Here is a 20,701-nt window from a genome sequence, read left to right as displayed (position 1 = left end):
AGCGTTTATATGGTCATTTTTGAAAGAAAAGTAAAATAATTGACCCACATTCCCGTGTCCTGAGTTTCAGCCTCAAATATGGTATCAGGAAAGTTTAAAATCCTTGGAAAAGTCATAGATCATGTTACCTGAAGATGAAATGGAATATTGTCTCAAACATCAATTCCTTTTCTTTTACAAGATAGAGTGCAGCTTAAGTAGATAGCTATGCCTTCTAGAAACTATTTAGAGAATACATAAAAATGTTTTTCTTAATACTAAGCCTCTCTGCTTAATTTTTTGGTTTTGGTTTTCCTTGATTACTGTATTTGTTTGAGCAGTTTGTAATATAACCTACACCCCTTTTTGGGAAGAAATAGACAGACTTGTACATAGTGTTATGTAATAACCCTGTTTATACAATGTTATTTTTAATTGTTTTCTCCCTTTCTGTTTCCAAGAGCTCATATGCAGCATCTCAACTAGAGAGTTACTCTTACTTTAAAATCAGATTCAGATTTCTAACATGTCAAAAGTCAGGCATGTTCAGAAAAAAAGTTTAGATTTGGCCCATTATAAATAAAAGGGGGTACTGGCAAGATTCAGATCTTGTCCTGGGCTCAGATTGTAAACATTCTAGAAAATAGAGATGTGTAAGATCTAGTATTTTTGTTTGGGTTCCTCTCTTAACCCACCTGGGATTTCATTCTCAATGGTGAAGTTTCAAGATTCTTAAATGGTCACTCATCACGCAGCACTTTCTACACTACCTGTATTTTCTGTGGCCAACTTCTTTGAATCAGGAGGGTCTTGATATCATGACCAGATATTGTTGAACATAATCCTATGATTTGGTGATTTCCACAGGAACTAATCAGCATAGCTTTAATGTTGAGGGTGTATACCCACAGAATGGTGTTTGTTATAAGTGGAGGACTGGATAGGACTTCTGCCATTGTTTAGGAAGTTGATATTCCTTGGAGTTATGTCTGTGAGGATCAGTCTGGGGTGTCTGAAAACACATTGTGTCTACAGTGTGGCATAGCACCGTGAGACACTGACATGTTAAGGTGTCTATACTGCACCAGGAAAGGGGAGGAGCAAAGTCTCTGAGTGCTGTGTAGTGACATGGCACTCTAACAGAGTTCAGAACCTAGGCATGGGAGAGGGAGTGGACTTGGGACACGTTGATGCAGATGGAGGCATTGGCACCTTGAAGATAAATGCCTCGTTACCTTGAGGATGGTAGACACATCAGGGCCTCAAAGCAGATGGATATATGGGAGCCTCATTGTAGTTCAGCCCATTTGCGTCTTTGAATACTCAGAACACCTTGAGGTAGATAAATAGTTGCTGGATAAACCTTGCTGAGGATGAACATGTCAGCAACCTAGTGTGGATGTATCTGGATGCATAGTGCCTCAACATTAACTGATATGTTGGTCCCTCACTTCTTATAGTTGGGAATATTAGCATATTTACAAATTTTGATGCCTCCATGTGCTTGGATGAATCACAGCTTTGGAAAAGTTTGTGGCTTTCTGCCACTGGTCCAGGAATTACCTTCTACAGTGTAGTGTTTTGGTGACTATTCCTTTCTGACATGGATCTTACTATAATTGTGACCCATAGGCTATCTTACTGGAACAGTACACTCTATCCAAAGCTGCCCTTGAAAAACCATTTATAGATGTTAACACAACAGGTGAGCAGAGGTAGTGAAAAATGCCTGCTCTAATTAAAAGGCAGAGTTTTACCTGGGTGGTTGTTTGACCCAATAATGGCCAGCGGGTTGTTTAAGGTCTGTAAGTGCCAGGGTAACCTTGTGAGTCTCATATGAAAAGTGATCCGTCATCCAGCAGCACAGTTCTCACAAACACTGTGCTGGAGCATTAGCTCAGTTCTGAGCGAGAGGGGAAATAGCCAGACCTTGAATTAGTAGTGACACTTCCTCTATCTTACCATCCAAATTCTCATTTAGCCTAATTTGCTTAGCTTCTAAAATTTGACATAATTGCAGCACGAGGAAGTAGGTACCAACAACTGAGTATTTGTGTTACTAGTTATTAGTAAAATTCATTTTGCATTTAAAGAAATATGGATTACTCTACATATCTTAGAAAATCACACACTCTTCAGCTTTTTTACTGGTTATTTGCACAATCAAAACAGATGCAAAAAGGCACAATCATAGGACCTGTGATGCAAATGCTAAGTGTTTTGTAATCCACAATCACAGTCAGTCTCTGCTGATTGCTGCAAGCAAGAGTGCTCCTGAATTAGAAAATTATGGTTTAAATCTTCATGTAAACCAATCTGCCAGGCCAGTGGGTGCCATTTTCTGTGATTTTCTTGCAAGTCCACAGAATAGAGCCTTGTCAAGATTAAAACAGCTCAAGCTTGTTGGAGCGCATAACTCTTACTGAACCAAGGTGAATGAATTCCCTGTTAGCTAATGAAGTTATGGCCTGTTCCATCTTCCTGGAAACCTCATCTGATCAATATCAGCCCCAATCTCAGTTAATGTTAAGGTGATCCCCAAAGTAGCATATGACAAAATAGAGATTGGCGGGTTTGGTGTGTTAGCACAAGATTTCTGTTGTAGTTGTTTGGAAGGTCTACCTTTGGAAACAGGTAACTGGTGTACAGAAATGTTTGTTTAATGATAGCTAAGACAAGTGGAATCTGACTGATAAGAATTTTCTCATGGGTGAAGAAAACAACTTTATGTTCTGTACTTTTTTTTTATCTAAGTTACAAGCAGAACCAGTTTGTTGATAACTCACAGGATTTCTTAGCTCTTTATAAAAATAAAGAATTTTGACAACTTTCTGTTTTGCCATTAGTTATTGGGTGCAGGATGGACATATGGTAGTTAAGACGTCACTAAAAGACTGTATTTCTTAGGTAATTGACCTGGGGAGTTTGGGATTGTATTTTTTTTATTAGCATGTCTCAATTCAAGATCACCCTTAAATTATCTCTGAGGGTATGTCTACAATACAAAAACAAACAAACAAACAAAATCCAACAACAATGAGGAAGCAAGCCTCAGAGCCCAGGTCAACTGATTTAGGCTCACAGGGCTAAAATCAGCAGTGTAGACGTTCCCACCTGGAACCCAATGCGGGGGGTGAGTTGCAGAACCTGGGCTCCAGCCCAAGCGGGAATACCTACACTGCGATTTTCAGCCCCATTGGGGTTTCCAACTTTGGTTGGATGAATTCCTGGAGATGTCCTCAGATGACATAATCTTTAACTACTGGAGACTCCAGAACAATCCTGGAGGGTTGGCAACTCTAGGCCCCATCGTGAGCCCCAGGAGCCTGAAGCATTTGACTAGAACTTTAAGACTTACTGCTGCAGTGTTCCCTTTTTTTTTTTTTTTTTTTTTTTTTTTTTTTTGAGTCTCTGGAGGGTTGTAGACTCTTGTTTGCTATGCTCCCTTCTGAATCTCGTGCCTGTGGCTTAGAAGCAAGAGTGTAGGATTATTAGGATAAATCTTCAAAGGGCTGAGGCCTAGCATTCCTTTTCACAGGCATGATCTGAGCCCACAAAAAATGAATTTACAGGTACGATGTACACCTCTGTGTAATTTTCTCCTATAGTCATATAGCTAAAGTCATAATATCCAAATTTGCTCACATAGTTGAACTGAGGGTCCATATAGTGTGGGTAAAAATTGTGCCTACAAAAGGCAATCATCCTTTTGAAACATTGACCTATTACATCTACTACTTTCACCAAAAAACTTTCTGGTGAGTAATTTTCCTCTAGGCTTCAGTAATTGAGCCTCAGGGAACGTTAACCTTATTTAATAAACAAAGTCTGCGGTTCTGAGGACAATGCTTTCTGACCGTATGCTCTTCCTTTTCTCTTTCCTACTTTCTCAGTGGGTCCTTTGGATCTGCTTATATCCTACTGCCATGCAATGGACTATGTATGACCACTAGTAAAGTATCAAAGGAAGTCCTCTGAGTAATATCAATATCAAGATTTGAGCTTTACATTCTCTTCCCTCCCCCAATTGCCACTAGAGTCATAATATGGTAACCAATATACAGAATATAACACTGAACACTTTGGCTAAAGACAAGGTGATTTAAAAAAATAAAAGCCCTAAAATCTGGTACATTTTTGACAGCAGGGTTCATAAACCAAACTATTATTAAATGGATCTACTACTGAGCTGGATTTAATTCTCTTCAACTGGACTTAATATTTCATGTGAAAGATCTCAGCTGCCTTTATCAAAACTCTCACTGTACCCTAGACTTCTCCTCACAATCTACCACCCCATCCTAAAACAAACAAAAAAAAAAGACTTTCTACTTCAGTGAAATTCACAGTTAATTACTTGCTATGCAGGGAACGAGGCAGTGGTGACTTCCATGGCTTTGAAATGAAACCGGGAGCCTGTGTGGTGCAGAAACATCCCAGCTCCCATTGAAGAAATGGAAGTTGTGGTCACTTAGAACCTCTCATGAAGTGCTCAGCACCTTGTAAAATGAGCTCCTCAGAGCAGGAGATTGCAGATCCTGTATGGTGAATATCGCGAACTCAGGCTTGACTCTAACTGCATTTATTTAAACATGATTTTAGTTGTATCATCTAGTCCCTTTAAATTAATAATTATATATAACTATATCTATCTATCACTACATATATATAGGGCCAGATCCTGGCCCCCATCAAGTCTGTTTTGTACTCCTCTGGAGATGCAAAGGAGATTTATATATGACCTGCTAATGATTTCCCAAGCATAGTGGTGCACAACTGGCATATAGCCAGTCCTGCCCCCCAACTCACAGCACCTGGTGAAATGGTCATATTGGTGGCCTGGCTGGGTGAAGGGGTTGAGGCTAGTGCAAACTGCATCAAGATCCAACCCCAGGATCAGAGGCTGAGTGGCATAATATTTACCTACAAGAGCAGCTTGGACAGACCTAAGCGTTGGGTGCACTATATATAACATTCAGTTTTACTAACAAATGACTCTCTTCTTAATGAAATAGAGAGAGATGACTTGAAAATAATATAGCATTATAAAATAAAGCCCGAATTCTTTACATAATTGGAGAATGCCCTTAAAAACATATAACCTGTGATCATTGTCCCTTTTGGGGAAAAACAACTTTTGTAGAAGGTGTTTCTCTGTATTTATTTATTTTATTCCTGCCATCTTAGGGCCCAAGCCTTCAAGGGCCTCCTGTAAAGGGGTCAGTGCTTTCAGCTGCTTACCATGGGAGCTGAGGGAACTCAACTCTCTCAACAGTAGGGCCCCTTTATAGTAACTGGAGTTAATATTAATACAGGAGTGAACAGCCCAGAGTCATTCCCGTGTCTTAACCTTTGAAGCTATCTGAAGTGGATGCCATAAAAATATACAAATTGTGTGAAATTAAACATCCTTTTCCTTCACTTTCTTTGTATCCCATATTTGGTTCTCTTTTAGTGCTGGAGTCGGCAGGACTGGCTGCTTCATTGTAATAGATGCCATGTTAGAGAGAATAAAGCATGAAAAGACTGTAGATATTTATGGCCACGTAACTCTAATGAGAGCCCAGAGGAATTACATGGTTCAAACGGAGGACCAATACATCTTTATCCATGATGCACTGCTGGAAGCAGTGACATGTGGAAATACCGAAGTGCCAGCCAGAAATCTGTATGCATATATTCAGAAGCTGACACAGATAGAAACAGGAGAGAATGTCACAGGAATGGAACTGGAATTTAAGGTACTGTATGCAATAAGGAGATAAAAATATATTGGGGTAAATATTTTGTGGTGCTAAATCCTACACTAGTTGTTCCCAGGAACTTCAGGCTCTTTCTTGAGGCTAGAATTTCACAATTATGGGCTGGTATTTTGAAAAAGAAGGTACATTTTTACACAGAATTTTTTAACCCTGATTAGTATCCAGACAAGGATCTTCCATAGAGCTTTTCCTTTATTGTTAGAAAAGGTTGGTATTCATGTTCATGACATCATTTAATATTTCTAAATTTTTTCATAAGTATAAATAGAATGTTAAAGATATACCATGGTATTAAAAAGCAGATTGTAAATATCTAGTTAGTACAATTAGAATGTAGGAAAATAACCATTTAAAATTAAAGGAATTTTTAATCAGCCAAAACAGAGATAATCAAATCAGAAATCAGACACTGAAATTGTTGGGTTTTGTCATTTTTCCCCCTCAATTTATTTTTCTCTGTTCTACAGCGTCTAGCTAGCTCTAAAGCTCATACTTCAAGATTCATCAGTGCCAATCTTCCATGTAATAAATTCAAAAATCGCCTTGTTAATATTATGCCATATGAATCAACGAGGGTATGTTTGCAGCCGATCCGAGGAGTAGAAGGCTCTGATTATATCAATGCCAGTTTTATTGATGGATACAGGTACTAAGTGTTGGTGTGTTGTGATGTGAACTGTTTAAAACTTTACAAAGTATACATGTACATTTATATGACAGTAAATTTCAACAAAATTCAGGACAGCACTGTTTGTATGCATGACACCATTCCATGTTGGGTTTCATTTTTAATTAATATTTAATAGACTTGGAACTATTTTCTCACCTCTATGCACCTCACTGTGAAGGAAAAACTGTTTTTGGCAGAGAACTCTGTTTTAATAATCATGCCTAACTTCAAGCACAGGAATACTCATAAGCTTATATGCTAGGTTAGTCTTCTGCTTGAACACATAGTTAAATTGGGACCTCAATTTCTTCTGAGTGTTCCAGTAAGAGAGGCAGGGAAAGAAAAGACAGGGGATTTATCCCCCTAAAGCAGCAGATATCCTGAGATCTGTGTGGATCTTGTTGTGAACCCATTAAGGCTAGGGCCTTGCACCAAAGCAGCCATTACCCACTCACAGTTTCCAAACTCTCCCCTGAGCTACCACCATTGCAACATGTTTCCTCAGGAGCCAGCTGTCATTGGCTGATTAATCCAGCGGCTTCATTGCAAAGCCATGAATGATACCTGATGGTGCCTGATGACAGAACAAGGAGTAATGGTGTCAGGTTGCAGTTGGGAAGATTTAGGTTGGATTTTAGGAAAAACTTTTTCACTAGGAGGGTGGTGAAGCACTGGAATGGGTTACCTAGGGAGGTGGTGGAATCTCCTTCTTTAGAGGTTTTTAAGGTCAGGCTTGACAAAGCCATGGCTGGGATGATTTAGTTGGGAATTGGTCCTGCTTTGAGCAGGGGATTGGACAAGATGACCTCCTGAGGTCCCTTCCAACCCTGATATTCTATGATTCTATGAAGGGCATGCAGTAAATGCTAATGTTGCTTGGAGTAGTACTAACTTCCACTCCAATATGTTTGACTATCCACTGAGTTACAGAGAGTGACTTCTTTTTGTCTCCATCCTTAAATCTTCATGAAGCCGGAGGAGTTCCTGTGAGATCAGGCAGCAAAGAAAGCATTCTCAGAATCATAGCTTCCCCTTCTATGCACCACTCATCCACTGTAGATTCTGGCAGTTTGGCGCCCTCCATCTGTGGAAGGAAAAGTATAGCCATTGGTTAGGGCAGTATTAAGACCATGTGTGGCAGCCCACATGACCCTTAGGGGTTTTTTGAGCCTCTGCACTCTCCCCACTTTTGCTGGAGGCATTAAGCTGTTGAATGAGTTAATAAAGAAGCTGCGTGGTGCTATAATTCATAAACCTAATAGATTGTACGACAGTCATTTCTACAAAATGAAGAAGCACAACTAAGTGTTTCCTAAGTGCTTTTTATGACACACAAAATTGAGCTATTAGAGTTGCATTAAAATTTAAATAATAATGATAAAGACATACATCATAATATTAACAGAGCAATTTCCTTCACAAAGTTCTAAAAATAAAAAATGCCATTGTTTGATTAAACAATCTTAATAGGTTTTTAACGTGCTTTTACCATTAATAATATATATCTTTTCCTTACTTTTCCTATAACTGTGTCTCAATATAATGTTTACATATAAACAGAGAGCATTTGAGTATCATCACTTTGGGGTTTTTCCCCTGTTTTTGATGTAGGCAACAAAAAGCTTACATAGCTACGCAGGGACCTTTGGCAGAGACAACTGAAGATTTCTGGAGGATGCTCTGGGAGCACAACTCCACAATCGTAGTCATGCTTACTAAACTGCGAGAAATGGGCAGAGTGAGTATTGTTTTAATAGGCTTTAAACTTTGTTTATTTTGGACAATTCACATCTTCCTGTAAAATCTCCAAAAAGTAAAGATCAGCGATAAAGATCAGTGATGGTGTTGAATGATAAAATTAAATCGTCACAGGAGAGGCTAAAAGTCTTAGCTGTTCCATTTCTGGGTTTCCTTACGTCCCAACTTTTCCTGTGTACTTATGATACTGACCTTTGCAAATTCAGCAGCTTGTTTACCATGTTAAATCTCATTAAGCTTCCTCTTGGTATAATAGAAGGATTGAACTAGTTTACGGAAATGGTAGAATTGTACCAGTATAATAAACTTGGTGTATGGTAAGTGATATCAGAATCAGACTTTATATTTGGAAGACTAGATGGCGCAGGGAATTCATAATGGATATAAAAGGCTAGATCCTCAGAGGCTAAGGAGTGCTTGAGGCAAATGAAGGGAAGGAAAGTAAAAATGGCTTTAAGATTTGAATCCCCTTATGAACTGAAATCACCAAGATTTGCAGATTTTGAGCCACTATGTGATCATTTTTGATAAATAACAATTCAACTGGTGTGCGGGGAGCAGTTCAGAAGCTATATGTTGAGTTCATTGCGGACCTGGGAACTGGAGGCCTGAAGATAACTTTTTCAGTCCTTTTCAGAAATTTTTATTTATTGGAAAATATAAGAAACAGAGTAGTTAAATTAAAAAAAAAAAAAAAACAACAACAACAAAAAACTCGTGGCTGATCTAAGTCTAGTTCTTAGTGGGCAGGTGTCAAGCCATACCAGCGAGACTGCCATCAAAACTGATACTAAAGCCTCAGATGGCAGCAGCAGCCCTTCTTCACAGTGTTGAAAGTTGGTGGAACAAAACAGTTTTTCAGCGTTGTGACTGATGCCACAGCCCGCTGACAGGGCAGTTTGGAGACACTGGCAATGACATGTGCCAGGGCTGTATCTATTTTATGAACAAATAGAAGAATTTAGGTTTTAGTTCTGTTAGTAATGGCATTCTTCATGAGCACTGAATTTGCTATAATTAAAACAGACGATAACAATCCGCAGTGATGAAGACATGTTAATTTATAACGCGGAACTGGACTTTTTTTTTAAATAGGAAAAATGCCACCAGTATTGGCCAGCAGAGCGTTCAGCCAGATATCAGTACTTTGTGGTGGATCCCATGGCAGAGTACAACATGCCACAGTATATCCTAAGGGAATTCAAGGTCACAGATGCCAGGGTAAGTTAGCTCAACATAATTCTGTTTTCTATATGTTTAAAAGGAGTCCAGTCTCTTCCCTTTTCTTTTTTATTAGCAATGCCTTAGGGACATTCTTGATTCCCAGACCTAAGCAATAGCCAAAGAGAAGGGAAAGATAATAACAACCTTGTAAGAGAACTGGTTGTAATTCAAACATAATATCTGGGCAGCACAACTTTTAGAAAGTTCTGTATATGTGTTTGTGCTGAAAAGCATTAGCTGATTAGAAGGCCATGTTCCCTCCAGACCCCGCTTGATACTTGTTTTTGGAATTTTCATCACTTAAGGCTGTAAATATGTTGTTGTTCTGCACAGCTCTTTAGGTCATGCATGCTTGAAGGTTAATATGGTGCTATTAAAAAACAGCAGAGCAAACAGCATTCTTAAGAAAAGTTGACAAGCTTTGCACATTATAATTTGATTCTTGGCATAGCTTACTCTTTAGCGTTCTAATATGTCTGCAGAGAAGAGCAGACCCTGGTTTGCTAATTTCCATTATGCATTCCTTATTGGGACTGCTGAGTCCAAGATTTAGCCTTGATGGAAAATGAACTGTATATAAACTTATTTTTATAGGAATATTTTTGACAATTCTCATACTGTGATTTCGAACACTTCACATGGTATGGTAGGGAAACCCCTACCCTGCTCCATTTTTGGAAGCACTGTAGCAATAGCGTTGATTGCAGCAACATAGCAGGATGCTGTACTTTCAAGGAATAAAATCACTTAGCGCTCCAGATCCATACCCAAGAAATTAGACATTACATATATAGGGAACCAATATTTGATAATGGGCTCTTCAGTCCAGAAGAGATAGGTATAACATCATCCAATAGCTGGAAGTTGAAGCTAGACAAATGTCGAATAGAAATAATGTGCAAAATTCTAACAGTGAGGGTAATTAACCAATGGAATGTCTTACCAAGTGGTAGGTTCTCTCTCACTTTCAATTTTTAAATCAAGATTGGCTGTTTTTCTAAAAGATATGCTCTAGTTCAAACAGGAATTAATTCAGGGCTGTCCTATGGCCTGAGTTATACAGGAGGTCAGGCTAAATGATCACACTGATCCCTTCTGGCCTTATAATCCGCGAATCTATGATTTCCTTCTATTATTATGACTAGGTTGCTGATGCTAACATAGGCTACAGATAAAGGTAGATTAGACACTCGAAACAGTTAGCTAAATGGCATTTTCACTAGCCACAGGGAACATTAAGACTAGTATTGGGCTAAAGAGGCTGGAATTTGACTTTGCAAAGACAAAAACAGGCACAGTTTGGATTTGTTACCACTTTATGTGAACTACCAAAATAGAGTGAGGTTCATATAAATGACCCATCTCTACGTAACAATGCCGGAGAAGGAGTGGCTCATAGCAGCAGTTTTCAACCACACTTGTAAACAAAGAGAATCATACAGTCATGAAAGCCAATTTCAATACCACCTTGGTGACCTCCTTTGTAGATAGTTAGTAAAATCATTCTGTTCCTCCTAAATTGGAATATATGCAAGTGACATGGGTAACCAGTCACACATTACAGAGATTGAGTAGCAAAGAGTCAAAGATGTAGCTGAAAAGGATCATTTGCAAACAATCCCTAGAATAAAATGCATTCACATGGTATTCATCAAAGAGTTTCAAGTTAACAAACACATTGTTTGTAAAAACATAGTGGATAGTTTGCAAATTGATAAAAGGGCAAAAGTCATTAAATAACTTGTATGCCACAAATAGCTTGCCTGGCCTTAGTATTAACACACCTGCTAACAAGTTCCTTGCTTTAACCTGTGGTGAGTACGCCTCACCACTCCTGTTGTACCACCTCACAGTCCCTTAATGTTAATGTTTCCCTAGTTTTCAAGACAGCGCTGCCCTACTGGTTCCAGTTGTGTTAAATGACTAACTGACAATCTTAGAGAGGTATATGGTCTGATTATCCAAAGGTGATGAGAACCTGCAGCTCCCTCAGACTTCACTGAAAGTTGTGGGTGCTCAGCACATACTAAAATCAGACCTATTATTTTCTCATTGTATGGAGTGCTTACATGACGAATTTACACTAACGATAGTGGAATTTTTGTAACTAAATCACTGGCATATCCAGAGCAGAATAGACACTTTATTGTTGTTACCATTCTTACTCCCTTTGATGTGTAATGTCTTTTGTATCTTGATAATATCATCAACAGTCTGGTATGCTGCTTTTGTAGGTGTCAAAGCAGAATTTGATATGGAGCTCTGTGTTATCACTATTACGCAGTGAACTGTCATAAAGGCCAGGTAACCTCCATAACTGCTCCAGTCTATGATTTCTAACTGCTTTACACCCACTGTCTCTGTAAACTATGAGGATCATCAACTTGGGGCAGTTTCATGCAGCACTAGCCTATTAGTGATATCCATAAGAGAGCATTGTACTCTATAAGCTCATTGAAAGGCAGTTGAATAGCCCTGGTGAGAGGCAAAATAGATGTCCAAATGGTCAGCCAATCAATAGGGTTACATATTAAAAGAAACCTGGACCTCTTTTGCTCAACACAGCAATCTGAATGTTCATGTGCTGAAAACAGCACTTTTTACTCTATGTAAACTGTTACAAATATTATTAAATAAAGTTTTTTAAAAATATTTTTAAAAAAATATTATTAAATAAATAAATAAACATTTTAATAAATTACACTTGGAACTTGACTGCTATAGGGAGAGAGATCTCACTAAAAAAAAAGCCACACCATTTATAATGCCAGCAGCATGGGGAAGAGATAATGTAAGAGATCATAGATTCGTTCCCAATCTATTTTCGTGCTAGTCTAAAATCAGAGTGACTTTATAAACTATGGTATAATCATTAAATAACATGTAAGTTCTGTTAAATGCTATTAAAGCAGGATAGGAACAGGTTTTATAGACTTCTGTCCCCCTTTAAAGTTAAACCTTTACTGACAAGTATGTTTCACAATATAGAAATAGAAATTAGTGATCTTTCCAGCCACTGCCGGAGCACAGTTTTGTCTTAAATCTGAAGATAATGTAGGTCCAGTAGATGCTTCCTAAGCACAGGAACACTAAAGGACGGCTGTCTCCCTCGTTAATTGATATCTAGCATAGGCACCAACTCCATAGGTGCTGCTCCAGGGCTGGACCACCCACAGGGAAAAAATAGCGGATGCTCAGCACCCACTGGCGGCCCTGCTGATCAGCTCCTCCCCCTTCCTCCCAGCACCTCCTGCCCACTGCAATCAGCTGTTCAACAGCATTCAGGAGGTGCTGGGGGGCGGGGCACGCTCGGGGGAAAGGGTGGAATGGGATGGGAAGAGGCAGGACTGGGCGGAGTGGGGGTGGGTGGAGCCTTGGGGAAAAGGATGGAGTGGAGGCTGGGGGCTGGGGCAGAGTGGGTATTGAGCACCTCTGGGAAATGACGAAGTCAGCACCTCTGATAGCTAGGATGTTGCCAAAGTGTCACATAGGAGGTTTTCTGTTTGCTTGTTTGTTCGAGAGAATGAGCGCCATTCTGTTGCTAGAGCACCTCTTGCCAGTTGATTTATGGAACTGCGCTTATAGTGGCTTTGGAGGGTACATTGTAGTGCGTCTTTCAAGGGAGGAATGATACCAGGGAAGCCATTACAAGAGAAGAGAGTTTTATCCTGGGAAAATGACATTTTAGTAAGAAACATTAGCAAATAGCTTAAGTTGGGCTTCTTAAGGGGTGTAATGTTCTAAAAAGCCACACAAATTGTGCTAACCAGGTGCAGTTTTTGAAATATGCATTTATTTAAATTGGATGAAACAAATTCTTCAACACTAGAGAGCTCATTGTCGAGGTTTTTTGAGGGGAACATTAAGGATTGGTGAGTCAGGCTTCACTGGATTTTAGTGAGAGTGCTGTGTATAAGCTCCCTGTTTTTTCCACACATTTGTAGACCTGAGAGGTAGAAAGCCCAAAGTACCAGCAGAAAAATAGGAACAAGTGATTGCTTTTTGTTTTGTTAAATTTTTTAAATGACCTATATTTCAGTTGTCAGAGCAATCATGGCTAAATATTTTGATGGGAAACTCCTCTGGCCTCTACCTTCCAATCTGCTTTTTGGGGGGTTCCCATAATTGTTTAGATGATCCATTGGTTTCACTCTGTAAAAGACCATTTTGAAGAAATGCATCTGGTGCTAGTTTTCTCTTTCCTCTCCTCGTATAATGCCACAGTTACTGCTTAAAGGCATGGTGACATGGCATATGTTATTTCTGTTTTCATGGCAGAAAAGTGGATGCCTTCAGGAAGTATACGGTGTCCAGAAGGCATGAAGGTTAACAGTAATAGCTCAATTTGTGTCAATCCTTTTAAAAGACACAATTTATACAGATTGACAGTGTTCAAAATCAGCAAGCACAACATCTGAATGTTTAAAACAACTATATTCCCTAGTATTGTGTTACAGTGCATTTTGCACTTACTTTACTAGCCATTTAAATGTTAAACAGGCATTAAATATGAAGTGAAGTCTACATTTGACTTCAATACTTGTGGCTTTATTCCAGAAGAAAGAATGCTACAGTATTATGGAACTTTAATAAGCAATAATGCTAATCTTCATTTAAGAAAGTAACCACAGAGGCATGGATAGCTCCTGTAGATTTGTAATGAGAGATGGAATCTTCTATCTATTGGGTCATTAGTTTAAGTCCAGACCAAGTTGCTAGCGACTGATAATCATTGTGAGTCAGTGGATGTTTAGTGTATGTGAAATGAGTTGGTGGTCTCAGTCTGGCTCCTAATAGACAGATGTCCACATCACAAAAGAACACTATCACAACCGTCATTCTCAACCTCTCTGGCCACTCAGTAACAGACCTAATAGTGGCAATTTTGCAACAGAAAAGCTTAAAAAACAGACTCCAAGGAGAAACTGCTGAACTTGAATTAATATGCAAATTAGACACTATCAACTTAGGCTTGAATAGAGACTGGGAATGGCTGAGCCATTACACACATTGAATCTATTTCCCCATGTTAAGTATTCTCACACCTCTTGTCAAACTGTCTGTAATGGGCTATCTTGGTTATCACTACAAAAGTTTTTTTCTCTTAATTAATTAACTCTTAAAGTTGGTAGGACAACTCCCACCTTTTCATGTTCTCTGTATGTGTGTATATATATATCTCCTCGCTATATGTTCCATTCTATGCATCCGATGAAGTGGGCTGTAGCCCACGAAAACTTACACTCAAATAAATTTGTTAGTTTCTAAGGTGCCACAAGTATTCCTGTTCTTTTTGCGGATACAGACTAACACGGCTGCTACTCTGAAACCTGGCATTCTTAGTGGCAGCCTTAAAAGAGAAGGCAAGGACTGAATGTGAATGAACTACCTTCTTGCCTGTAGAGATAGTCCAGCCAAGCAGAGGTTGAAGCATATTGCCCAGGTAGCATGGGGAAGCTTGCACTGCCGCTGGCCATCTTGTACCTGTTTTCATAGATTCCAAGGACAGAGGGGATCATTCTGATAATCTAATATGACTTCCTGTATAACACAGGCCATAGAACTTCCCCAAATAAAGAGAGGATTTGAATCTTGTGGGCTATAAATCCAGAACTTCTCACAAGCATTTAATTAAAAAAAAATCCCACCAGTTAACTAGCTCCCAACTTCCTTGTCCTCAAACTCTCTTTTTCCAGGATCTAAATGTCAGACCATATTCTAGCCAATGCTGAGAGTAATTTGAGCATTGTCGTGGTTAATGAAATTGCCCTTTTATGTCAATGTGGAATAATAACTGCAAAACAAGAAGAAAAACACAAGCTCATCAGCATTGTGATTGGAAGCATCTTAGTAAATGTGATCTTAGCCATGTTTGCTCTTTGCATATTTTTTCCCCTCCCAAAGTACATTTTTCATAATTGCTGTTCTGGTTTGCTGACTGACTGACTTTCAACTCCTGGAACATTCTTTTGTGGTATACTGTGTATGTCTTTCATTAAAGGATGGCCAGTCCCGAACAGTGAGGCAATTCCAGTTCACTGACTGGCCAGAACAAGGAGTGCCAAAGTCTGGAGAAGGATTTATTGACTTCATAGGCCAAGTTCATAAAACAAAAGAGCAGTTTGGTCAGGATGGACCGATCTCTGTTCATTGTAGGTAAGTAAAAAACCTCAGTGCAGATTGATTGTTTTTCTTGATTAAAAAGATATTTTAAGTTTCAAAGTTGACTTTAGGGGGTAGCTAATTGGTGTGAAAGTGTAGAGATGAATGGAATGACTTCCTAGATGAACTATCAAAAATGTAATAAAACAATCTAATGCAAATCCCTTTTATCCCCTATATTTCAGTAATGTTGGAACTATTTTGTGGTGAAATCCCATTCTGACACTAAAGGTGCCACTCAAATAAGAGCAAACATGATTTTTTTCCCTTACAAATGATCTTTGCCACAGGATAAAAACAACCCTGGTCTATGCTGCATTCAGCGCACAGTGGGAAATGCCTTACTATAGAGTGATGTACCTGATTGTGTTTTCAATAGTAATTAGCAGTGAGGCCATTATGGTGATGGTGATCATTACCGGTAAACGTGCTAGATGTCCTTGAGTAGCAGGCTGGGTATGATCATCAAAATAGACCAAAGAAAAATGGTTTCTACATTAGGCAATCCAGTGTAATGGTAGCCATTGCATTCAGAGACTATGTCCACAGTAAAGTCAGTGTTTTTTGACTGGTCAGCGAAAAGCTCAGAATGTAGAACCTACCCTCTAAGGAGGTGCTGAATACCCTCAGTTCCTTTTATAAGTGAGTTGAGGATAACAGCAGCTTTCAGGATCAGGCCCATAGAAATAATCCTGAGTGTGTGTGTGTGTGTGTGTGTGTGTGTGTGTTTGGGAGGGGGAGGTTAATTATTATTTTATGCCAACTTGCTTTGGTTACAATATTCTAAAGTCTCTAGCAGATGGCTGAAGATAATATATTTATCTTTGATCTCTTACATAATAAATTGCTTTCTATAAATTCCATTAGGATTTTAGAAATTAATTTTGCAACAGTAAAGTGTGTTTTTGATAGTTTGATGGTATTGTTTATATAATGGGGGGGGGGGCAATTAATACAGGTGCAAGTTTCTTTCCATGGGCTGAATAATGCCCTCTTCTCCCATGCAAAGGCCAAGTAGAGGTTTGGTAGGGGGAATATATAAACAAGGACTAAAGGGAAAAATCCTAGCCCTGCCAAATCCAGCAACAGTCCTTAGTCAATTCACAATTGCTCTACTGCCTTGGTGGACTTTAGTAGCAGCTGGGGCCTCTGCCCTTCCCTAAATAGGAAGTTTAAGCTAGTGGATCTGCTGGACCATTTAAACCCCGCCTTTGCTGTGTCCCTAAAGACCCGCTACATATTGCAAAGAAAAAAGGCACTGCAGAGCAGAGTTCAGTGGTGCATAGGGGGTAATGAATTATCTTTCACAGACTCTCCAAGATTAGACCTGTCCCACCCTAGCTGATTTAGGGATTTATGTGCCAGGGGAGTGGTGGGCAATGTTTGGCCCTTTATGTGGGCTCTTTGCAAACTCTTCACGGCTACATAGCTCAGTCTCACCCCCGCGGCCCTCTTATAAAAAATGCTTATGAGCTGTATTCTGACCTGTTTTCAAGGGATTTATTTGTAAAGGGGGAGACCAGGGAAATTCCTCACCCTCTGAACTTCCTGCTACCTGGTTCCCTGTAATTTTTCTGTCTTCTATATATTTGTTCTGTGGTTTACTTACCTGTATTACAGTAAACCACTCTGACATTGAGTGATTTTTCCTTCTCTAGGAATTTTACAAACAAATCAATGTGTTACTATTTAAAATGTTCTAACCTCATTAGGCAGTTAATTAAAAAGTAGTTAGGTCAGCAAAGGACTTTTCCTGAAATCCAAGGCTCAGTAGAAATAGTGCACGCTAGGACCAGACGTAGGTATATGCCAGCTTAGTGGCCACGCAGGATCCTGTGATTTTATGTGGCCCTTTCTTTGTCAGCATCCGCTCTCAGCAGATTTCCAAGACCTTACCCATCCTAACACACACAACCCTTTAAAGATAAACTCCTCCCCCTGCCTCCTCCTAGCTGATAAAACACGAGCCCCTTCCCTAGCTGTTAAAACTCTACTGCATGCCCCTAATGAAAAGCATCCTTCCCAACCCTGAGGAACTATCTGGGTTATGGAACTCTGCCGAAGGCCCTGTGACCAGGGCCGGCTTTAGGCCGATTTCCCAGAATCGGGCCCCGTGCCTGAGGTGCCTTTTTAATTTTTTTTACTCACCCGGCAGCGGTCTGGGTCTTCGACGGCACTTCGGTGGCAGGGGGTCCTTCAGTTGCTCCGGGTCTTCAGACGGCATTTCGGCAGCGGGGGGTCCTTCAGTGCCGCGGAAGACCCAGAGCGAGTGAAGGACCCCCCTGCCACCGAAGACCCGGACCGCCGCAGGGTATTCGAATCGGGCCCCGCAGTTCCTAAATCCAGCCCTGCCTGTGACTTTTACTAAACAGAGGACCCTATGAACAACATGGCTAGCCCTTTTATATACTGCCATAGGAGAACTGAACTCACCACTTTGCTTGAGACAGATGGTATGAGATAGGTCTTTAAACGCTGCTAGAGGTATTGTGGACTTGTACTTATATCATTGTTACTACTCTTTAGAAATCCTAAACATCGTTTGGTGAAAAGATGCCACACTGTTTAAATATGCTTGTCAGCTTCAGCCCAAAGTAAATGAATCCATCCATTTTCTGCAGACTTTACCCAAGCGTTACACTTGCTGCTTAATTAGGATCTGAAAATGTGGAGATTTTTCGTATTATTCAGCGTCTTCCTCATTAACTAACTCTCCAGATGCTTTCTTGCTTCTCAAGAACAGAACAGTATGAATTAATTCGCTCCTCTTGCTGGTTTAAAAAGTTCTAAATAGTTGTCTTAAAGTAATAAGGAGTCAAAAAATACTAGGTCTGGAAATAATCAGACTTGTTTAAAAGAGCCATCCGTTTTTGTTTCAGTTCTCAAATTTGTTGTACGTGAAGAGTAAGCATTGTAATATTCCTCTTCAATACAAGCTATATTTTTTCACATAAACCATATTTATATTACAGTGTGTGAGAATATTAAAAATTATGTTAAGTTCTCCATTAAACGATAAAAACAAAGAAACTGAAAGATAAGGCTGGTGCTCTGTCCCTAACTTACCCCTGCATATTTCAAGGGTCTCAGAACAGGGAGTAATCTCACATACCATATGTAACAGGACCTAAACAAGTTGAGATAAGGACAGAGAGGTAGCCTAAATTCTGGCTTCCATTTCTTTTTTCATTTCCAGTTAGACTATTGGCAGGCCAGTGAACCCTCTCATTTTCCCCTGCCACACACTGACCACTATACATTCTTGGTCACAAACAAAATCACTTAAAATGCTTCCTGACTATCCAGCTTTCATTGGAAGTACATTAGTACAAATTTGAGTTTGCCAGAGAATGGTCACTTTGTCACTGTGTATAATTTCCACACAGAAGTTTTGCTTATAGAGCCTTTTTCCATGTAGATGACCATGTATATATGGTATACCATATCCACAGCTAAATAATCAGCCAATTCTTTCAACATTTTAACTGTCAATTAACACTCCTTTTTTATTGCAACAGTGCAGGTGTTGGGAGGACTGGAGTATTCATAACCCTGAGCATCGTGTTGGAAAGAATGAGATATGAAGGTGTTGTAGATATCTTCCAGACAGTCAAAATGTTAAGGACACAACGGCCAGCCATGGTACAGACAGAGGTGAGAAGAACAACATGCATATGCATTGACTGGGTCAGGGTAGGTGGCTGGGTGGATGCAATGTTAGGAATGGCAGGTGATGGGAGTGAGGTTTCCACAGCCAGGAATTTATATAGGAGGTTGTGACGGGTTAGATCACAGAAACCCCCTTGGGAGCTGCGACCTAATGTGCAAAGACTACCCCTGCTTCTGTTTTCCCTGCCAGCTCAGGACTCCAGCACCCTGTCTTGCTGAGCCAGACACTCCCGTATGCTCCAACACAGACCCAGGGTCTGAATCACTTGTCCCAAAGCTGCAAGTTTACCTGAAAACAGCTCACAGAAGTGTGCTTGTCTTTAGCACTCGGATGCCCAACTCCCAATGGGGTCTAAACCCAGATAAATGCGTTTTACCCTGCATAAAGCTTATGCAGGGCAAAGTCATAAATTGTTCGCCCTCTATAACACTGATAGAGAGATATGCACAATTGTTTGCTCCCCCAGGTATTAATACATACTCTGAGTAAATTACTAAATAAAAAGTGATTTTATTAAATACAGACAGTAGGATTTAAGTGGTTCCAGGTAGTAACAGACAGAACAAAGTAAGTCACCAAGTGAAATAAAATAAAATGCGCAAATCTATGTCTAATCAAACTAAATACAGATAAGTTCCTCACCAGTTCCTGAATGCTCCCTTTTACAGGCTAATCTCCTTTTAGCCTGGCTCCAGCAATAACTCACACCCCCTGTAGTTACTGTCGTTTGTTCCAGCTCTCTTCAAGTATCCCGGGGGGATGGAGAGGCTCCTTCTTTAGCCAGCTCAAGACAAAATGGAGGGGTCTCCCACGGGTTTAAATAGACTCTCTCTTGTGGGTGGAGACCTCCCTCCTATGCAAAGTCCAGCTCTAAGATGCAGGGCCGGCTTTAGGCCGATTCAGCTGATTCGGCTGAATTGGGCCCCGCGCTAAGAGGGCCGCGCGCCGCAGCTCTCCACCCTGCCCCCAGCTCACTTCCCCCTCCTCCCCTCCCCTGAATGCTCCGCCCCCTGCTCCCCCCCCTCCCCTGCTTCCCGCGAATCAGAGGTTCGCGGAAAGTCTGAAAGGAAGCAGGGGCGGGCAGGCAACACCAGATAACCTGGGGTGTGGGGGGGAGGGCGCGAGAAGGGCTCTGGGGAGGCACGGCCTAGTCCAGCCCTGGTTCCGGCCGAGGGCGCCGGCCCAACCCGCGGCGTGGCTTCGGCTCTGGCCCCCGGGCCGTGGCTTCAGCTCCGGCCCCCCGTCCCATCCTGGCCTGGCCCCCGCGGTGCGGCTTCGGGTCTGGCCCCCCGACGCGGCCCCTGGGGCACAGCTTCGGCCCCCCGGCCCAGCCTGGCCCCCGTGGTGCGGCTTCGGCTCCGGCCCCCTGGCCCGGCCCCCGCAGCGCGGCTTCGGGTCCAGCCACCCGGCCCGTCCTGGCCCCCGCGGTGCAGCTTCGGCTCCGGCCCCCTGGCCCGGCCCCCGTGGCGCGGCTCC

General features: G+C 40.9%; 1 protein-coding gene across 29 annotated transcripts in view; it reads left to right on the top strand.

Moving 5' to 3' along the window:
• PTPRD (protein tyrosine phosphatase receptor type D) overlaps nucleotides 1–20,701 on the top strand; it is a 1,677,890-nt gene that overhangs the window by 1,650,214 nt on the left and 6,975 nt on the right. For all 29 annotated transcript variants that reach the window (XM_054031429.1, XM_054031444.1, XM_054031437.1 and 26 more), the window contains 6 exons: nucleotides 5,435–5,720; nucleotides 6,209–6,387; nucleotides 8,023–8,149; nucleotides 9,265–9,390; nucleotides 15,395–15,549; nucleotides 19,074–19,209. In XM_054031429.1, coding sequence (XP_053887404.1) covers nucleotides 5,435–5,720; nucleotides 6,209–6,387; nucleotides 8,023–8,149; nucleotides 9,265–9,390; nucleotides 15,395–15,549; nucleotides 19,074–19,209 — 1,009 coding nt within the window. The remainder of the gene's footprint in view (nucleotides 1–5,434; nucleotides 5,721–6,208; nucleotides 6,388–8,022; nucleotides 8,150–9,264; nucleotides 9,391–15,394; nucleotides 15,550–19,073; nucleotides 19,210–20,701) is intronic.

This window comes from Malaclemys terrapin, chromosome 6, assembly GCF_027887155.1.
Source record: "Malaclemys terrapin pileata isolate rMalTer1 chromosome 6, rMalTer1.hap1, whole genome shotgun sequence".
NCBI lineage: Eukaryota > Metazoa > Chordata > Testudines > Emydidae > Malaclemys > Malaclemys terrapin.
The sequence above is the reverse complement of the archived record's forward strand: the minus strand, read 5'-3'. Positions and strand labels throughout refer to the sequence as shown.